At 44.5% G+C, this 20828-nt stretch overlaps 2 protein-coding genes and 1 pseudogene across 3 annotated transcripts in view; 2 read left to right on the forward strand and 1 right to left on the reverse strand.

Moving 5' to 3' along the window:
* The window catches only part of LOC311146957 (dynein axonemal heavy chain 11-like), a gene marked incomplete at its 5' end in the record, with an annotated part of 32264 nt that extends 27073 nt beyond the window's left edge, over window positions 1–5191 (forward strand). Inside the window, 9 exons of the mRNA XM_084183570.1 lie at window positions 2752–2943; window positions 3084–3203; window positions 3279–3348; window positions 3717–3826; window positions 3944–4126; window positions 4237–4352; window positions 4433–4545; window positions 4678–4818; window positions 4895–5191. Coding sequence (XP_084039696.1) covers window positions 2752–2943; window positions 3084–3203; window positions 3279–3348; window positions 3717–3826; window positions 3944–4126; window positions 4237–4352; window positions 4433–4545; window positions 4678–4818; window positions 4895–5142 — 1293 coding nt within the window. The 3' untranslated portion in view covers window positions 5143–5191. The remainder of the gene's footprint in view (window positions 1–2751; window positions 2944–3083; window positions 3204–3278; window positions 3349–3716; window positions 3827–3943; window positions 4127–4236; window positions 4353–4432; window positions 4546–4677; window positions 4819–4894) is intronic.
* A 2159-nt stretch (window positions 5192–7350) lies between these two features.
* LOC311146958 (dynein axonemal heavy chain 11-like) lies at window positions 7351–18815 on the forward strand (annotated as a pseudogene). Its single transcript has 13 exons — window positions 7351–7580; window positions 7659–7788; window positions 8025–8162; window positions 8257–8346; window positions 16379–16570; window positions 16703–16822; window positions 16898–16958; window positions 17343–17452; window positions 17568–17750; window positions 17861–17976; window positions 18057–18169; window positions 18302–18442; window positions 18519–18815. The product of its transcript is annotated as a dynein axonemal heavy chain 11-like (transcript).
* On the reverse strand, window positions 9801–10760 carry LOC311146463 (cyclin-dependent kinase 5 activator 1-like; the record flags this gene model as incomplete). Its single annotated transcript, XM_084182969.1, has 1 exon — window positions 9801–10760. One exon carries the CDS (start codon window positions 10758–10760, stop codon window positions 9801–9803), a length of 960 nt encoding a protein of 319 aa, XP_084039095.1.
* Window positions 18816–20828: the final 2013 nt, after the last annotated feature.

Below are 20828 nucleotides of genomic sequence, written 5' to 3' on the forward strand. Positions count from 1 at the left end.
ACTCTATTTAAACATATCCTCTGCAGCAGAGGTAACTCTGGGTCTTCCATTCCTGTGGCAGTCCTCATGAGAGCCAGTTTCATCATAGCACTTGATGGTTTTTGCGACTGCACTTGAAGAAACTTTCAAAGTTGTTGAAGTTTTCCGTATTGACTGACCTTCATGTCTGAAAGTAATGATGGACTGTCATTTCTCTTTGATTATTTGAGCTGTTCTTGCCATAATATGGACTTGGTCTTTTATCAAATAGGGCTATCTTACATTTTAGTCATTTAGCAGACGCTCTTATCCAGAGTGACTTACAACCCTGGCGTTGCAAACGCCACGCTCTATCAACTGAGCTACATCCCTGCCGGCCATTCTCTCTCCTACCCTGGATGACGCTGGGCCAATTGTGCGCCGCCCAAGAGTCTCCCGGTCGCGGCCGGCTGCGACAGAGCCTGGATTCGAACCAGGATCTCTAGTGGCACAGTTAGCACTGCGATGCAGTGCCTTAGACCACTGCGCCACTCAGGAGTACATCTTCTGTATACCACCCCTACCTTGTCACAACACAACTGATTGGCTCAAACACATTAAGAAGGGAAGAAATTCCACAAATTAACTTTTAAGAAGGCACATCTGTTAATTGAAATGCATTCCAGATGACTACCCCATGACGCTGATTGAGAGAATGCCAAGAGTGTGCAAAGCTGTCAAGGCAAAGGGTGGTTTCTTTGAAGAATCTCAAATAAACAAATCAAAATATATTTTATAACACTTTTTTGGTTACTACATGATTCCATATGTGTTATTTCATAGTTTTGATGTCTTCACTATTATTCTACAATGTAGAAAATAGTAAAAATAAAGAAAAACCCTGGAATGAGTAGGTGTGTCCAAACTTTTGACTGGAAATGTGTATATATATATCATGGTATATCCTTGTGTGCAAGAATGTCTTAAGAATCAAAATACTTACAACAGTTGATCCAATTCTAGCCTAAGCTCGGTTTGAATATTCAAGTACCTCCCCATCCCTAACTGCTGTCCTAATACAGTTGAAGTCGGAAGTTTACATACACCTTAGCCAAATACATTTAAACTAAGTTTTTCACAATTCCTGACATTTAATCCTAGTAAGAATTCCCTGTTTTAGGTCAGTTAGGATCACCACTTTATTTTAAGAATGTCAGAATAATTGTAGAGAGAATGATTTATTTCAGCTTTTATTTATTTCATCACATTCCCAGTGGGTCAGAAGTTTACATACACTCAATTAGTATTTGGTAGCATTGCCTTTAAATTGTTTAATTTGGGTCAAACATTTCGGGTAGCCTTCCACATGCTTCCCACAATAAGTTGGGTAAATTTTGGCCCATTCCTCCTGACAGAGCTGGTGTAACTGAGTCAGGTTTGTAGGCCTCCTTGCTCGCACACGCTTTTTCAGTTCTGCCCACACATTTTCTATAGGATTGATGTCAGGGCTTTGTGATGGCCACTCCAATACCTTGACTTTGTTGTCCTTAAGCCATTTTGCCACAACTTTGTAAGTACGCTTGGGGTCATTGTCCATTTGGAAGACTCATTTGTGACCAAACTTTAACTTCCTGACTGATGTCTTGAGATGTTGCTTCAATATATCCACATAATTTTCCTTCCTCATGATGCCATCTATTTTGTGAAGTGCACCAGTCCCTCCTGCAGCAAAGCACCCCCACAGCATGATGCTGCCACCTCCGTGCTTCACGGTTGGGATGGTGTTCTTCGGCTTGCAAGGTCCCCCTTTTTCCTGCAAACATATCGATGGTCATTATGGCCAAACAGTTCTATTTTTGTTTCATCAGACCAGAGGACATTTCTCAAAAAGTACAATCTTTGTCCCCATGTGCAGTTACAAACCATAGTCTGGGTTTTTTATGGCGGTTTTGGAGCAGTGGCTTCTTCCTTGCTGCGCGGCCTTTAAGGTTATGTCGATATAGGACTCGTTTTACTGTGGATATAGATACTTTTGTACCTGTTTCCTCCAGCATCTTCACAAGGTCCTTTGCTGTTGTTCTGGGATTGATCTGCACTTTTCGCACCAAAGTACATTCATCTCTAGGAGACAAAACGCGTCTTCTTCCTGAGCGGTATGACAGCTGCGTGGTCCCATGGTGTTTATACTTGCATACTATTGTTTGTACAGATGAACGTGGCACCTTTAGGCATTTGGAAATTGCTCCCAAGGATGAACCAGACTTGTAGAGGTCTATAATTTTTATTCTGAGGTCTTGGCTGATTTCCTTTGATTTTCCCACGATGTCAAGCAAAGAGGCACTGAGTTTGAAGGTAGGCCTTGAAATACATCAACAGGTACACCTCCAATTGACTCAAATGATGTCAATTAGCCTATCAGAAGCTTCTAAAGCCATGACATCATTTTCTGGAATTTTCCAAGCTGTTTAAAGGCACAGTCAACTTAGTATATGTAAACTTCTGACCCACTGGAATTGTGATACAGTGAATTATAAGTGAAATAATCTGTCTGTAAACAATTGTTGGAAAAATTACTTGTGTCATGCACATATTAGAAGTCCTAACCGACTTGCCAAAACTATAGTTTGTTAAAAGGAAATGGGAGTGGTTGAAAAACTAGTTTGAATGTCTCCAACCTAAGTGTATGTAAACTTCCGACTTCAACTGTATATTATCAATATCTCACAAACTCCTTCCACAACCACCCTCGCTCTCTCTCTCTCGCTCTCTCTCTCTCTGTCTATGTCTCTGTAGGACATATTGGATCAGTGCAGTAGAGAGCAGGAGTTTAAGACCATCCTGTTCTCTCTGTGTTATTTTCATGCCTGTGTGGCTGAGAGGCGTAAGTTCGGTCCTCAGGGTTGGAACAGGAAATACCCCTTTAACACTGGAGACCTCACCATCTCTGTCAACGTGCTCTGCAACTACCTGGAGGCCAACTCACAGGTCACTGTTTACCGTGTTATAGTGATCAGGATGGTGATGATCATGACTGTATTGATGATTGATGATGTTTATATTGATGATGATGATGAGTCATTGATCATGTATTTTGTGTGTGCGTGTGTGTGCTTGCGCATGTTTAGGTGCCGTGGGAGGACTTGCGCTATCTGTTTGGAGAGATCATGTATGGAGGTCACATCACAGACGACTGGGACAGAAGACTCTGTAGAACCTACCTGGAGGAATATATGCAGCCCAACCAGGTGTGTGTGTATGTTACGATTGTGATGATAGTGTTAAAAATAAACCTACACCCTTTCCATCCTGTTTCCCACCAGTTTGACAGGAAGTTGGCTCTGGCTCCGGGCTTTGTGGTTCCCTCCAACCTGGACTACCAGGGTTACCATGGTTATTACATTTAAGTCATTTAGCAGACGCTCTTATCCAGAGCGACTTACAGTTAGTGAATACATTATTTTTTTTATACTGGCCCCCCATGGGAATTGAACCCACAACCCTGGCGTTGCAAACGCCATGCTCTATCAACTGAGCTACATCCCTGCCGGCCATTCCCTCCCCTACCCTGGACCAATTGTGCGCCGCCCATGAGTCTCCCGGTCGCGGCCGGCTGCGACAGAGCCTGGATTCGAACCAGGATCTCTAGTGGCACAGTTAGCACTGCGATGCAGTGCCTTAGACCACTGCGCCACTCAGGAGATGAGATGAGATGCTGCCCCACGAGAGCCCGGTGCATTATGGACTACACCCCAACGCAGATATAGAGTTTCTGACGGTGACCTCTGATAACCTCTTCCACACACTGCTGGAGCTGCAGTCACCTGATTCTGTGATGGGAGAGGGGGCTTCACAGACCGTAGAGGAGAAGGTGTGTGTGAGAGACACACACACACACACACACCAGGCATATTCATAACAGACACACTCATAGCAGACACACACATACAGCGGACCCACACACACTCATCCCTCATCCTCCCTGCAGGTGAAGACCATCCTAGACGAGGTGTTGGAGAAGCTTCCAGAAGAGTACAACATGTCAGACATCACGTCTAAGACTGCTGAGAGATCACCATACATCCTGGTCTGCTTCCAGGAGTGTGAACGTATGAACACGCTCATCTACGAGATACAACGCTCACTCAAAGAGCTGGACCTGGGGCTGAAGGTGGGTTAGGGGCTAGGGGTCAGCTGGGAAATTAGACTAGGACTGATAGATGACATAAGGGTGAATTGGTAGTTGTCTCTCATAACAGTGATGTTTTTTTCTCCTTCCAGGGTGAGCTGGCTATCTCCTCAGAGATGGAGCAGATCCAGTCAGCTCTGTTCTTTGATAACGTCCCAGACACCTGGACCAAACTGGCCTACCCCTCCACTTACAGCCTGGCCCAGTGGTGAGTCACTGTGTGTACTCTCCCACTGTCCCAACGTGCACTTAAGATGATGTGTTGTTATGTGTGTGTGTGTTTACCAGGTATAATGACGTGTTGCTGCGCTGTAGAGAGCTGGACAGCTGGACACAGGACCTGGCTCTGCCCACCGTCGTCTGGCTGTCTGGACTCTTTAACCCACAGTCCTTCTTAACAGGTAACATACACGCACATCCCCCTACACACTTACAAACAACATACCCAACCGACTTATGTTGTAACTGTCAGTTGCCTCTTGGTATTCTCTGTTCAGTGGAATGATTTGCTCAACTACCCTCTCTCCCTCCAGCGGTGATGCAGTCTCTGGCTCGTAAGAATGAGTGGCCGTTAGATAAGATGAACCTGACTGTGGATGTGACTAAGAAATTTAAGGAAGAGTTCAACCAGCCTGCCAGAGAGGGAGCATACGTATACGGACTATACATGGAAGGTATACACTCCTCTCCTTCTCATGAACACATACATCCTAGTTCATTTATCTTCATTTTTCCCTCTTTGTCCCATAGGTGCAAGATGGGACACTCAGGGTGGGGTGATCACTGAGGCTCGTCTGAAGGAGTTAACCCCCTCCATGCCAGTCATCTCAGTCCGAGCCGTACCTAACGACAGACAGGAGACGCGTAACATCTATGAGTGTCCCCTGTACAAGACCAAGCTGAGAGGAACCACTTATGTCTGGACCTTCAGCCTCAAGACCAGAGAGAGACCAGCCAAGTGGGTACTGGCTGGGGTGGCACTGCTGCTCAGTGTGTGAGCTGTCAGGGTAGGAACTCTGCTTGTGAGAGAAATGAGGTGAAGGTGGAGAAGGATGAGGGGCCTGATGCTCTACAAGACTGTTGGTTAAAAGGGGCTTTTTTGAGGGTGGAAAGAGGCAAGTTAGTTTTTTCTTTAGTTATTCGTAGGGTGTGTATTTTCTGCATTATGTTGCTAAGTGTGAGAAAAGTTATTTTATGTAAAATACGCATGTTTTACTACATATCCCTCAAACCAGGTTTCATGCTGCTATTGAAATATAAAAGGAATTTGTATAGTACTGTTTTAGCACCTGAAAGCTATATGAAAATGTATAAAGCTATTTTAAGTTTTTTTTATATGAATTAGTATGAATATATCTGTATTTTTCTGAATTTATTGAAAAACAATACAGTACAAGTTGCAAAATAGTTTCACACATTTGATCACAGTAAGAACCCATTACTTCAAAGCTTATTATTTTTAACAAATCAACTGTATCGTCTAACAAGTGTACAAATCTAAAAGCAGAAAACATTGGATGGTACCCTTTACCTAGTCCTAGCATCTAAAAAGGAGTGGTGTTCAAGTGCTCTATGGTCTATGTAACACTTGTTAATATGGCACATCAGTTACATGTCACTTTAAAAGCTTCAATAGACTAAGGCCCGGTTTCCCAAAAGCATCCTAAGGCTAAGTTCATTGTTAGAACTTTATGGATGAACTTAGCCTTAGGATGCTTTTGGGAAACCGGGCCCAGAACAACATGACTGTTAGCAGGAGGAAATCCACACTGCTCATAATTCTTCACTATTATCCCCTACAGTCCTCACACACAGGGGCGTGTATACGTTTGGCTTCAATTAAAAAAGAAAATGACATAACAGAAACAAAATAGTGTTTGTGTGTTCTCCTAGTCACTGTCGTCGTCAGACCAGCCCAGGTCCATCATGTTCATGTCCAGCGTTGCGGCGGTGGCGGCCATATTGATTTTGGTTCCCTGTCGTACGCTGCAGGTCTTAGAAGAGTTCTGATTGGATGTTGTCCGCATGCTCACCTGTACCCCCGACCTCACCCCCTGACCTCTGACCCCTAACTCACTCCTGACCTTATGACTTATGACCCCAACATTAGCCATGTCACCCCTGACCCGCCCATGTTCATATTCATATCCATGTCCCCTATCCTCTCTATCCCCCCAATATCATCCAGAGAGAGCATATCCCCAAACCCAACCATACTCCCCCCACTCAGCTCCTTAAACATTGACTGCAGCCTCCCTCCCTCCACCACCACCACCACCACCACCCTCTCCTCCTTCGTTACCTCCCTCCATCCCTCTTGTCTCCCAGTCTCCCCCCATCCCCTCTCCTCCCTCTCTGTCTCCCCATCTACCTCTCCAATCCCACCCTGGAACCCCTTTAGCATGATTTGTATAATAATAATAATATAATATGCCATTTAGCAGACGCTTTTATCCAAAGCGACTTACAGTCGTGCGTGCATACATTTTTTTTGTGTATGGGTGGTCCCGGGGATCGAACCCACTACCTTGGCGTTACAAGCGCCGTGCTCTACCAGCTGAGCTAGCTGAGCCTCCCCCTTCCCCTAGCTCCAGCCGACCCCCTTCTATCCCTCCCTCCGTCCCCCTCTCCTTCTCTCTCTCCCCCCAGGTTACCTCTATCCCTCCATCCCCATCCGCCTCCCCAAGACTGCTTGAGAAGCCCCTAATCATGGACTGGAACCCACCTATCCCCCTGTCTATCCCTCCCTCCATCCCCCTCTCTCAGTTGCTGAGGGTTCTGATAAGGCAGGATATCTTGGCGCTGTTGGACTCCTGAGACTGAGAACGGAAGAACGACTCCGAGCTGATGCCTGATGCTATGGGGGAGAAGAACTGAAAGAGAGAAAGAGATGGGGGGGGGCAGTTGAACACAACCCAGATGTCATCATTAACCACACTATAAATGTGTTGTTACTCTAGGGATGCTGGGCTTTGACACCATACAACATGACTGTTTCTAATATCTAAATCTCAAATAAGGTTGTAAAACAAATAGAAAATGTTTATGAATGAAGCATCATGGTCTTTGAAACCCGGCAAATATGTAGGCTACTCACAGGGGTGACATTGGACCTCTCCATCAATCTCTCCTCCCACAGTCTCAGTCTTCTCTCCCTCTCCTCTTCTCTCCCTCTCCTCTTCTCTCCCTCCATCCCCATCTTTTATATGTCTCTGGCAAATTATAATGACGATCAATCTCCCTCCACATACCCTCCCCTCGCTCTCGCGCACTCTCTTTCTGTCTGTAGGAACTTTGTGGAGGAGAAGTTGGGGGTGAAGTATACAGAGGGGAGGAAGACAGAGTTTGCTAAGTCCTTCAGAGAGAGTAGACCTGCCTCGCCTGTATTCTTCATCCTGTCTCCTGGAGTAGACCCTCTCAAAGACGTGGAGTCACTGTAATGTAAAGATCACTGTAAATCTGCATGAATATGACACACACACACACACTGAGAATATATTGTTTCCATGGTAACAGGCAGGAAGTTGGGGTTCACCATAGACCTGGGGAAACTCCACAATGTGTCTTTGGGTCAGGGTCAGGAGGCTGTGGCTGAGGTCGCCATGGAGATGGCTGCTAAGGAGGGACACTGGGTCATTTTACAGGTATGGCTATCCTGCTATATACTGTACATAAAACATAATTCATTCATTCATCATTGCATCCATCCTTCCATCCATTCATTGTTTCATTAATCAATTTATTAGTTTGTTCGCGCTTACATTTGTTCATCCATCCATCCATTCATCCATTCATTCATTCATTCATTCATTCATTCATTCATTCATTCATTCATTCATTCATTCATTCATTCATTCATTCATTCATTCATCTCTGTCAGAATATCCACCTGGTGGCTCGCTGGCTGGGGTCGTTGGAGAAGCTTCTGGAACGCTGCTGTGAGGGCAGTCACCAGGACTACAGGGTGTTTATGAGTGCTGAGCCTGCCCCCACACCACAGGAGCACATCATCCCTCAGGTACACACACACACACATACACACACATGCATTTATAATAACACGGTGTGTTTTCCTAATTTAAAAGTGTGTTTGTTCTCCTCTCCTCACTCAGGGCATCCTGGAGAATGCCATCAAGATCACCAACGAGCCTCCCACTGGCATGCATGCCAACCTTCATGCTGCTCTGGACAACTTCGACCAGGTACAGGAATGTGTGTATTAATGTATGTCTGTCCACTGGTGTTAGGGATGGGCAATTGAAATTATTGTTCAAAATAATCTCATCAAATGTTTGATTCACACTTTATAATAATGTCCAGTAATAGATCATTTATAAGGCTATTATAAACAGTTCTCACTATTTACTAATTGCTGTTTCTACATTTGCAAATGTTAGTAAGCTATACATAGTTATTTATAAACTTTCAAATGAATTATTGGATAATTTATTAGATGTTTAATATAGACCCTTATAAAACATTTACTAATCATTAGTAAAGTACAGTGGTGTAAAGTAACTAAGTAAAAATACTTTGAAGTACTACTTTGAGGTATCTGTACTTTACTTGAGTTTTTATATTTTTTACAACTTTTACTTCTACTTGACTACATTCTGAAATAAAATATGTGCTCGTTACATTTCTAATGCTCAGGCAGGACAGCAAAACGGTCAAATTCATGTACTTATTAAGAAAAATGCATCCCTACTGCCTCTGATCTGGTTTGTAAAAGATTGTTAAACTGTGTCCCTGGATTCCCATAAATAAATAAAAAGAAAGGCAATTAGCATAATATAAGGAATTTGATATATAGCCTTTGCTTTCACTTTTGATACTTAAGTACATTTAAAACCAGATACTTTTAGACTTTTACTGAAGTAGTATTTTACTGGGTGACTTTCACTTTTACTTGAGTCATTTTCTTTACTTTTACTCAAGTTTTACTGAATTGGGTACTTTTTCCACCACTGGTAAAGTATTATCTCCACCAAGATCTCAAAATGACATGGAAAATATCAATTGTAAAATAATAAGGACACAACACTGGATGTTTAAGAGAATATATATAGCATTTTATTCCAAAACAGTCACACTGTTCGTTCAAGTTCATCAGAACCAATGGTCCTCAAACGAACCCCTGTCCCCCAGAACTGTCCAGTCCTGTGCTTGCTGTGGGGGAACATGGGTGTTCACTTCACAGTCTAAAGCGGCAGGGTTGCAGCTTGTCTGTTCAACCATGATCTGAGCACTAGCCCACTCACACAAGGGTGCCTCCTTCCCTCCCGTGGTAGAAAGTGCACATCTCACACAGTCAGAACAGTAGGCTGGTAGGCTGCAGCCTGTGTGATGTGAGCACTAGCACAGTCACTCGTGTGCCTCCAATCCTCCCGTGATAGGCAGTGCACACGTCAGACAGTCAGCTGGTACAGTAGATAGTAAGCTACAGCCTCAGTCCTCTACACATTCATACCTACCGATTTGTGTTCTCTTTCAAGCCAAATTAACCCTCATATTAACCCTTAAAATCTATAAATCATATTTTCCCATCAAAGCTCACCCTCTACCCATTCCCTGAACCAATCCTCCTCCCTCCCATTTTGAAATGTCAGGCTATAGTAGGCCCCTCCCCTCCCCTGGCCCCTCTACCCTAGGTCCCTCACTGAGTGCTGTACACACCGCTCAGCAGGCGGCTCTTCTTCTCCTCCTTCTGGCTCTCGTTCTTCAGGTCAGCAAACATCTGGGAGAAGAAGTTAGGGTCTGTGTTCATCTGGAGCATCTTACCACTCATCAGCTTGGTGATGGACATGCAGCGGATCCAGAAGGTCTGCCTGCAGGTCTCCACCAGGAAGGGTCCCAGGGGGTAGGAGATCTGGTTGCCAATGTAGGAGCAGGTCGTGTAGAGGCAGGTAAGCAGCACGGCTTGCAGCTCATGCAAGGTGGCCACCTCGGAGGAGACCGCCTCGCGGCACAGCATGTAGAGGAAGACCACCATGGCCGGGTTGATGCAGCTCTGGTTCTGATAGCAGTTGTCCAGCAGATAACGGTCAACCACCCGCAGCCTCAGCTCCGGGTCCATGGAAGACATGTCCTGGATCAGGTAGCAGCGCCGGCACAGGAACTCACCCAGGCAGCGCAGCAGCTCGCCGGTTGTAGCATGGACCATCACCAGCCTCTTGGGCGTGTCGAGGTCCTGGACGATCACCGTCTGGGGCGTGTCGGGGGCCGTGTTGGAGTTGGTCAAGGGGGCCTTCTCGACCGACGAGGCGGCGTTGTTGGAGCTGTTGGCGATGGCTGGAGTGCTCTGGTACTGGGTGGACAGCTTGTCACAGGATTGAGACTTCTCCAGGGTGAGGGTGGACAAGTTGGAGGAGGATTGAGACTTCTCCAGGTTCTCGTTACTCAGATGGGCGATGTTGTTTTGGTTGGTGTTCTCGTGGGCCTGCACCTTCTTGGAGCCTTTCTTCTTCACAATCCACCTACATGGCGAGTAGCGCTTCAGGGTCTTGTCTTTGCCGCTCTTACGGGTCTGGACTTCAAAGAAGTGGCCCACCGTGTCCGGCCCATCTTTGAAGTGGACTGCCTTCTCGCGGAGTGAGATAGACATTGCGGATCCCATGGTCAATAGTGCCTGTGGAAAACAAAATGCTTCAATATTAGCAAAATGAAATGCATGGCATCAGTTCAGTAGGCCTATCTAGCTCAGCTATGGGTGTCTCCCAGATGGCAACCTATTCCCTATATAGTGCACTGCTTTTTACCAAGGCCTATAGGAGTCTGGTCAAAGTAGTGCAATATATAGGAAATAGGGTTCCATGTGGGACATAATCTAAATCAAAGAGTATTAAGCATAGACATTAGGGTTATGTGTTCATAAACATGAGCAATATAACATTTCAAAGCAAAACAAAAATATTACTCACTGATTTCAAGTTGATATGTGAAAAATTGTAAAGATAATTCAATATTTTCTTCGTTAATTGAAAGGTAAAGACGGGTTGTCCAGGTGCTTTGAGATCAAGGCTGTTATGGTTGTGAACATCGGAATTGTCCAAGGTTCTGAAATCGAGCGTTCTGAAATTGTGTGTCCCCGTCGTAATAAAGAAGCATGTCATAGAGGCGATTTTGTGAAAGATTAAGTTTGATGTTGGCAAAAATAAATAAATAAACAAATAAATAAAGTCAGATTTTCGCCATGATAGAATTTGCCTCATATTTGCTATAGCCTAGCTCAATACGTTGAAAACGAAATAATCTTTGAGTGACTGCTACGCTACAGCGTTATATTTCTGGCCTCAATGGATGAATAACATGTATCTGCGAGTGTTTTGCATGGATCTCAATGGTCTGTCAAATTAAATGGGCACCTCTGTCAGGTGCGCGCTTATCTCGTTCACCACCAGACTCTTCTTCCGCCTAAAGGGTGCGTTAGTCATTTCACTTTAGCAATCTACTCCGATAATGAGCATTTAGCCTAGGGACAAATAGGTGCTCGCCTATAATCGCTATTTGAAGTGGAGAGCATACAGGCCTACTTCTATGTCAGGACTGACTGAAGGACTAGCTTAAAATGCGTTATAGAAGTAGGCTAAATAGCCTTTTCGTGTAAAACGCAACATAAGAACCAGCAGTAGCTCAAATAAAAACGTCTAAAACTACACTCCAAAGTTATAAAAAAAGATATACCGTACCAGTTAAAGGTTTGGACACACCTACTCATTCAAGGGTTTTTCTACATTGTAGAATAATAGTGAAGACATCAAAATTGTCTTTGTTAAATGTTTTTCATGAAGAAATGGAAGGTTGATTATTGCTATCGAGAGGGAAGGTTTTAGCGTGACGTCACATATGACAGACAGGAAGTGGGTTGTAAGATACGGGGATTGAACAGTAGAGGGAGCCATTCAACTCTTGGAAGGCTATATAAAGGGGAGACTGGTGATTGGCCAGAGGAGGGAGTTTCATTGTTTATAAATAAGGGGGTTAGGGGAGGAAGACGTTAGAGCAGCCCCTAGAATGGGAGGACACTGTTCTCCAGACCTCGCGAGTCTGTTACTCATGCTGAAGCTTGTGGTCTGAATAAACCTTATGATCAACGTTCAGTATGAGCAGACTCCTTTTGTTGACAGCAATAATGACCACCATTCATCATATACGACATAACCAAAAAAGTATTAAACACATAAAAATATATTTTATATTTGAGATTCTTCAAACACCGCTCTTGCTGCTGGTGATTCTCAGATCCACCTCTAGGCAGACGACACCATTTTGTATACATCTGGCCCTTCATTGGACACTGTGTTAACAAACCTCCAAACGAGCTTCAATGCCATACAACACAACTTCCGTAGCCTCCAACTGCTCTTAAACACAAGTAAAATGAAATGCATGCTCTTCACCCACCCAAAGCCCCATATACTACCCACCACTGCGACCTGTATGCTCTTGTTGGCTGGTCCACACTACATATTCGTTGGCAAACCCACTGGCTCCAGGCCATCTATAAATCACTTCTAGGCAAATCCCCTCCTTATCTTATCTTATCCTAATCTCTGAAGCTGGAGACTTATCTAACTTATCTAACTTTAAGCATCAGTTGTCAGACCACCTTACTGATCACTGCACCTGTACACAGCCCATCTGAAATTACCCCACCCAACTACCTCATCCCCATATTGTTATTTATTTTGCTAATTTACACCCCAGTATCTCTATTTGCACATTATCTCTTGTACATCTATCATTCCAGTGTTAATACTAATTGTAATTATTTTGCACTATGGCCTATTTATTGCCTTACCTCCATAACTTTCTACATTTGCACACACTGTATATATTTTCTGTAGTATTTTTGACTTTATGTTTTGTTTTACCCCATATGTAACTCTGTGTTGTTGTTTTTATTGCACTGCTTTGTTTTATCTTGGCCAGGTGGCAGTTGTAAATGAGAACTTGTTCTCAACTGGCTTACCTGGTTAAATAAAGGTGAAATTAAAACATTAAAAAATCAGTTGCCTTGATGACAGCTTTGCACACTACTGGCTTCACCTAGAATGCTTTTCCAACAGTCTTGAAGGAGTTCCCACATATGCTGAGCACCTGTTGGCTGCTTTTCCTTCACTCTGTGGTCCGACTCATCCCAAACCATCTCAATTGGGTTGAGGTCGTGGGATTGTGGAGGCAAGGTCATCTGATGCAGCACTCTCATTCGTGGTAAAATAGTCCTTCCACAGGCTGGAGGTGTGTTGGTTCATTGTCCTGTTGAAAAACAAATTATAGTTCCACTAAGCCCAAACCAGATGGGATGGTGTATCGCTGCAGAATGTTGCGGTAGCCATGCTGGTTAAGTGTGCCTTGAATTCTAAATAAATCACAGACAGTGTCACCAGCAAAGCACCCCCACACCATAACACCTCCTCCTACATGCTTTACGGTGGGAAATACACATGCGGAGATCATCCGTTCACCCACACCACGTCTCACAAAGACACGGCAGTTGGAACCATACATCTCCAATTTGGACTCCAGACCAAAGGACACATTTCCATCGGTCTAATGTCCACTGCTCGTGTTTCTTTGCCCAAGCAAGTCTCTTCTAATTATTGGTGTCCTTTAGTAGTGCTTTCTTTGCAGCAAATCGACCACGAAGGCCTGATTCACACAGTCTCCTCTGAACAGTTGATGTTGAGATGTGTCTGTTACTTGAACTCTGTGAAGCATTTATTTGGTCTGCAATTTCTGAGGCTGGTAACTCTATTTAACTTATCCTCTGCAGCAGAGGTAACTCTGGGTCTTCCATTCCTGTGGCAGTCCTCATGAGAGCCAGTTTCATCATAGCACTTGATGGTTTTTGCGACTGCACTTGAAGAAACTTTCAAAGTTGTTGAAGTTTTCCGTATTGACTGACCTTCATGTCTTAAAGTAATGATGGACTGTCATTTCTCTTTGTATTATTTGAGCTGTTCTTGCCATAATATGGACTTGGTCTTTTATCAAATAGGGCTATCTTCTGTATACCACCCCTACCTTGTCACAACACAACTGATTGGCTCAAACACATTAAGAAGGGAAGAAATTCCACAAATTAACTTTTAAGAAGGCACAGCTGTTAATTGAAATGCATTCCAGATGACTACCCCATGAAGCTGATTGAGAGAATGCCAAGAGTGTGCAAAGCTGTCAAGGCAAAGGGTGGTTTCTTTGAAGAATCTCAAATAAACAAATCAAAATATATTTTATAACACTTTTTTGGTCACTACATGATTCCATATGTGTTATTTCATAGTTTTGATGTCTTCACTATTATTCTACAATGTAGAAAATAGTAAAAATAAAGAAAAACCCTGGAATGAGTAGGTGTGTCCAAACTTTTGACTGGAACTGTGTATATATATATCATGGTATATCCTTGTGTGCAAGAATGTGTTAAGAATCGAAATACTTACAGCAGTTGATCCAATTCTAGCCTAAGCTCGGTTTGAATATTCAAGTACCTCCCCATCCCTAACTGCTGTCCTAATACAGTTGAAGTCGGAAGTTTACATACACCTTAGCCAAATACATTTAAACTAAGTTTTTCACAATTCCTGACATTTAATCCTAGTAAAAATTCCCTGTTTTAGGTCAGTTAGGATCACCACTTTATTTTAAGAATGTCAGAATAATTGTAGAGAGAATGATTTATTTCAGCTTTTATTTCTTTCATCACATTCCCAGTGGGTCAGAAGTTTACATACACTCAATTAGTATTTGGTAGCATTGCCTTTAAATTGTTTAATTTGGGTCAAACATTTCGGGTAGCCTTCCACATGCTTCCCACAATAAGTTGGGTGAATTTTGGCCCATTCCTCCTGACAGAGCTGGTGTAACTGAGTCAGGTTTGTAGGCCTCCTTGCTCGCACACGCTTTTTCAGTTCTGCCCACACATTTTCTATAGGATTGATGTCAGGGCTTTGTGATGGCCACTCCAATACCTTGACTTTGTTGTCCTTAAGCCATTTTGCCACAACTTTGTAAGTACGCTTGGGGTCATTGTCCATTTGGAAGACTCATTTGTGACCAAACTTTAACTTCCTGACTGATGTCTTGAGATGTTGCTTCAATATATCCACATAATTTTCCTTCCTCATGATGCCATCTATTTTGTGAAGTGCACCAGTCCCTCCTGCAGCAAAGCACCCCCACAGCATGATGCTGCCACCTCCGTGCTTCACGGTTGGGATGGTGTTCTTCGGCTAGCAAGGTCCCCCTTTTTCCTCCAAACATAACGATGGTCATTATGGCCAAACAGTTCTATTTTTGTTTCATCAGACCAGAGGACATTTCTCAAAAAGTACAATCTTTGTCCCCATGTGCAGTTGCAAACCATAGTCTGGGTTTTTTATGGCGGTTTTGGAGCAGTGGCTTCTTCCTTGCTGCGCGGCCTTTAAGGTTATGTCGATATAGGACTAGTTTTACTGTGGATATAGATACTTTTGTACCTGTTTCCTCCAGCATCTTCACAAGGTCCTTTGCTGTTGTTCTGGGATTGATTTGCACTTTTCGCACCAAAGTACATTCATCTCTAGGAGACAAAACGCGTCTTCTTCCTGAGCGGTATGACAGCTGCGTGGTCCCATGGTGTTTATATTGCATACTATTGTTTGTACAGATGAACGTGGCACCTTTAGGCATTTGGAAATTGCTCCCAAGGATGAACCAGACTTGTGGAGGTCTATAATTTTTATTCTGAGGTCTTGGCTGATTTCCTTTGATTTTCCCACGATGTCAAGCAAAGAGGCACTGAGTTTGAAGGTAGGCCTTGAAATACATCAACAGGTACACCTCCAATTGACTCAAATGATGTCAATTAGCCTATCAGAAGCTTCTAAAGCCATGACATCATTTTCTGGAATTTTCCAAGCTGTTTAAAGGCACAGTCAACTTAGTATATGTAAACTTCTGACCCACTGGAATTGTGATACAGTGAATTATAAGTGAAATAATCTGTCTGTAAACAATTGTTGGAAAAATTACTTGTGTCATGCACATATTAGAAGTCCTAACCGACTTGCCAAAACTATAGTTTGTTAAAAGGAAATGGGAGTGGTTGAAAAACTAGTTTTAATGTCTCCAACCTAAGTGTATGTAAACTTCCGACTTCAACTGTATATTATCAATATCTCACAAACTCCTTCCACAACCACCCTCGCTCTCTCTCTCTCGCTCTCTCTCTCTCTGTCTATGTCTCTGTAGGACATATTGGATCAGTGCAGTAGAGAGCAGGAGTTTAAGACCATCCTGTTCTCTCTGTGTTATTTTCATGCCTGTGTGGCTGAGAGGCGTAAGTTCGGTCCTCAGGGTTGGAACAGGAAATACCCCTTTAACACTGGAGACCTCACCATCTCTGTCAACGTGCTCTGCAACTACCTGGAGGCCAACTCACAGGTCACTGTTTACCGTGTTATAGTGATCAGGATGGTGATGATCATGACTGTATTGATGATTGATGATGTTTATATTGATGATGATGATGAGTCATTGTTCATGTATTTTGTGTGTGCGCTTGCGCATGTTTAGGTGCCGTGGGAGGACTTGCGCTATCTGTTTGGAGAGATCATGTATGGAGGTCACATCACAGACGACTGGGACAGAAGACTCTGTAGAACCTACCTGGAGGAATATATGCAGCCCAACCAGGTGTGTGTGTGTGTTACGATTGTGATGATAGTGTTAAAAATAAACCTACACCCTTTCCATCCTGTTTCCCACCAGTTTGACAGGAAGTTGGCTCTGGCTCCGGGCTTTGTGGTTCCCTCCAACCTGGACTACCATGGTTATTACATTTACATTTTAGTCATTTAGCAGACGCTCTTATCCAGAGCGACTTACAGTTAGTGAATACATAATTTTTTTTATACTGGCCCCCCATGGGAATTGAACCCACAACCCTGGCGTTGCAAACGCCATGCTCTATCAACTGAGCTACATCCCTGCCGGCCATTCCCTCCCCTACCCTGGACGACGCTGGGCCAATTGTGCGCCGCCCATGAGTCTCCCGGTCGCGGCCGGCTGCGACAGAGCCTGGATTCGAACCAGGATCTCTAGTGGCACAGTTAGCACTGCGATGCAGTGCCTTAGACCACTGCGCCACTCAGGAGATGAGATGAGATGCTGCCCCACGAGAGCCCGGTGCATTATGGACTACACCCCAACGCAGAGATAGAGTTTCTGACGGTGACCTCTGATAACCTCTTCCACACACTGCTGGAGCTGCAGTCACCTGATTCTGTGATGGGAGAGGGGGCTTCACAGACCGTAGAGGAGAAGGTGTGTGTGAGAGACACACACACACACACACCAGGCATATTCATAACAGACACACTCATAGCAGACACACACATACAGCGGACCCACACACACTCATCCCTCATCCTCCCTGCAGGTGAAGACCATCCTAGACGAGGTGTTGGAGAAGCTTCCAGAAGAGTACAACATGTCAGACATCACGTCTAAGACTGCTGAGAGATCACCATACATCCTGGTCTGCTTCCAGGAGTGTGAACGTATGAACACGCTCATCTACGAGATACGACGCTCACTCAAAGAGCTGGACCTGGGGCTGAAGGTGGGTTAGGGGCTAGGGGTCAGCTGGGAAATTAGACTAGGACTGATAGATGACATAAGGGTGAATTGGTAGTTGTCTCTCATAACAGTGATGTTTTTTTCTCCTTCAAGGGTGAGCTGGCTATCTCCTCAGAGATGGAGCAGATCCAGTCAGCTCTGTTCTTTGATAACGTCCCAGACACCTGGACCAAACTGGCCTACCCCTCCACTTACAGCCTGGCCCAGTGGTGAGTCACTGTGTGTACTCTCCCACTGTCCCAACGTGTACTTAAGATGATGTGTTGCTATGTGTGTGTGTGCTTATCAGGTATAATGACGTGTTGCTGCGCTGTAGAGAGCTGGACAGCTGGACACAGGACCTGGCTCTGCCCACCGTCGTCTGGCTGTCTGGACTCTTTAACCCACAGTCCTTCTTAACAGGTAACATACACGCACATCCCCCTACACACTTACAAACAACATACCCAACCGACTTATGTTGTAACTCTCAGTTGCCTCTTGGTATTCTCTATTCAGTGGAATTATTTGCTCAACTACCCTCTCTCCCTCCAGCGGTGATGCAGTCTCTGGCTCGTAAGAATGAGTGGCCGTTAGATAAGATGAACCTGACTGTGGATGTGACTAAGAAATTTAAGGAAGAGTTCAACCAGCCTGCCAGAGAGGGAGCATACGTATACGGACTGTACATGGAAGGTATACACTCCTCTCCTTCTCATGAACACATACATCCTAGTTCATTTATCTTCATTTTTCCCTCTTTGTCCCATAGGTGCAAGATGGGACACTCAGGGTGGGGTGATCACTGAGGCTCGTCTGAAGGAGTTAACCCCCTCCATGCCAGTCATCTCAGTCCGAGCCGTACCTAACGACAGACAGGAGACGCGTAACATCTATTAGTGTCCCCTGTACAAGACCAAGCTGAGAGGAACCACTTATGTCTGGACCTTCAGCCTCAAGACCAGAGAGAGACCAGCCAAGTGGGTACTGGCTGGGGTGGCACTGCTGCTCAGTGTGTGAGCTGTCAGGGTAGGAACTCTGCTTGTGAGAGAAATGAGGTGAAGGTGGAGAAGGATGAGGGGCCTGATGCTCTACAAGACTGTTGGTTAAAAATGGCTTTTTTGAGGTTGGAAAGAGGCAAGGTAGTTTTTTCTTTAGTTATTCGTAGGGTGTGTATTTTCTGCATTATGTTGCTAAGTGTGAGAAAAGTTATTTTATGTAAAATACGCATGTTTTACTACATATCCCTCAAACCAGGTTTCATGCTGCTATTGAAATATAAACGGAATTTGTATAGTACTGTTTTAGCACCTGAAAGCTATATGAAAATGTATAAAGCTATATTAAGTTTTTTCATATGAATTAGTATGAATATATCTGTATTTTTCTGAATTTATTGAAAAACAATACAGTACAAGCTGCAAAATAATTTCACACATTTGATCACAGTAAGAACCCATTACTTCAAAGCTTATTATTTTTAACAAATCAACTGTATCGTCTAACAAGTGTACAAATCTAAAAGCAGAAAACATTGGATGGTACCCTTTACCTAGTCCTAGCATCTAAAAAGGAGTGGTGTTCAAGTGCTCTATGGTCTATGTAACACTTGTTAATATGGCACATCAGTTACATGTCACTTTAAAAGCTTCAATAGACTAGGGCCCGGTTTCCCAAAAGCATCCGAAGGCTAAGTTCATTGTTAGAACTTTATGGATGAACTTAGCCTTAGGATGCTTTTGGGAAACCGGGCCCAGAACAACATGACAGTTAGCAGGAGGAAATCCACACTGCTCATAATTCTTCACTATTATCCCCTACAGTCCTCACACACAGGGGCGTGTATACGTTTGGCTTCAATTAAAAAAGAAAATGACATAACAGAAACAAAATAGTGTTTGTGTGTTCTCCTAGTCACTGTCGTCGTCAGACCAGCCCAGGTCCATCATGTTCATGTCCAGCGTCGCGGCGGTGGCGGCCATATTGATTTTGGTTCCCTGTCGTACACTGCAGGTCTTAGAAGAGTTCTGATTGGATGTTGTCCGCATGCTCACCTGTACCCCCGACCTCACCCCCTGACCTCTGACCCCTAACTCACTCCTGACCTTATGACTTATGACCCCAACATTAGCCATGTCACCCCTGACCCCTACCACCCCCATGTTCATATTCATATCCATGTCCCCTATCCTCTCTATCCCCCCAATATCATCCAGAGAGAGCATATCCCCAAACCCAACCATACTCCCCCCACTCAGCTCCCTAAACATTGACTGCATCCTCCCTCCCTCCACACTCCCCCCCTCCACCACCCTCTCCTCCTTCGTTACCTCCCTCCATCCCTCTTGTCTCCCAGTCTCCCCCCATCCCCTCTCCTCCCTCTCTGTCTCCCCATCTACCTCTCCAATCCCACCCTGGAACCCCTTTAGCATGATTTGTAGCCGCCCCCCTTCCCCTAGCTCCAGCCGACCCCCTTCTATTCCTCCCTCCGTCCCCCTCTCCTTCTCTCTCTCCCCCCAGGTTACCTCTATCCCTCCATCCCCATCCGCCTCCCCAAGACTGCTTGAGAAGCCCCTAATCATGGACTGGAACCCACCTATCCCCCTGTCTATACCTCCCTCCATCCCCCTCTCCCTCTCTCCGTTGCTGAGGGTTCTGATAAGGCAGGATATCTTGGCGCTGTTGGACTCCTGAGACTGAGAACGGAAGAACGACTCCGAGCTGATGCCTGATGCTATGGGGGAGAAGAACTGAAAGAGAGAAAGAGATGGGGGGGGCAGTTGAACACAACCCAGATGTCATCATTAACCACACTATAAATGTGTTGTTACTCTAGGGATGCTGGGCTTTGACACCATACAACATGACTGTTTCTAATATCTAAATCTCAAATAAGGTTGTAAAACAAATAGAAAATGTTTATGAATGAAGCATCATGGTCTTTGAAACCCGGCAAATATGTAGGCTACTCACAGGGGTGACATTGGACCTCTCCATCAATCTCTCCTCCCACAGTCTCAGTCTTCTCTCCCTCTCCTCTTCTCTCCCTCTCCTCTTCTCTCCCTCCATCCCCATCTTTTAT

The sequence above is a fragment of the Coregonus lavaretus genome, assembly GCF_964263955.1.
Source record: "Coregonus lavaretus genome assembly, chromosome: 19".
NCBI lineage: Eukaryota > Metazoa > Chordata > Actinopteri > Salmoniformes > Salmonidae > Coregonus > Coregonus lavaretus.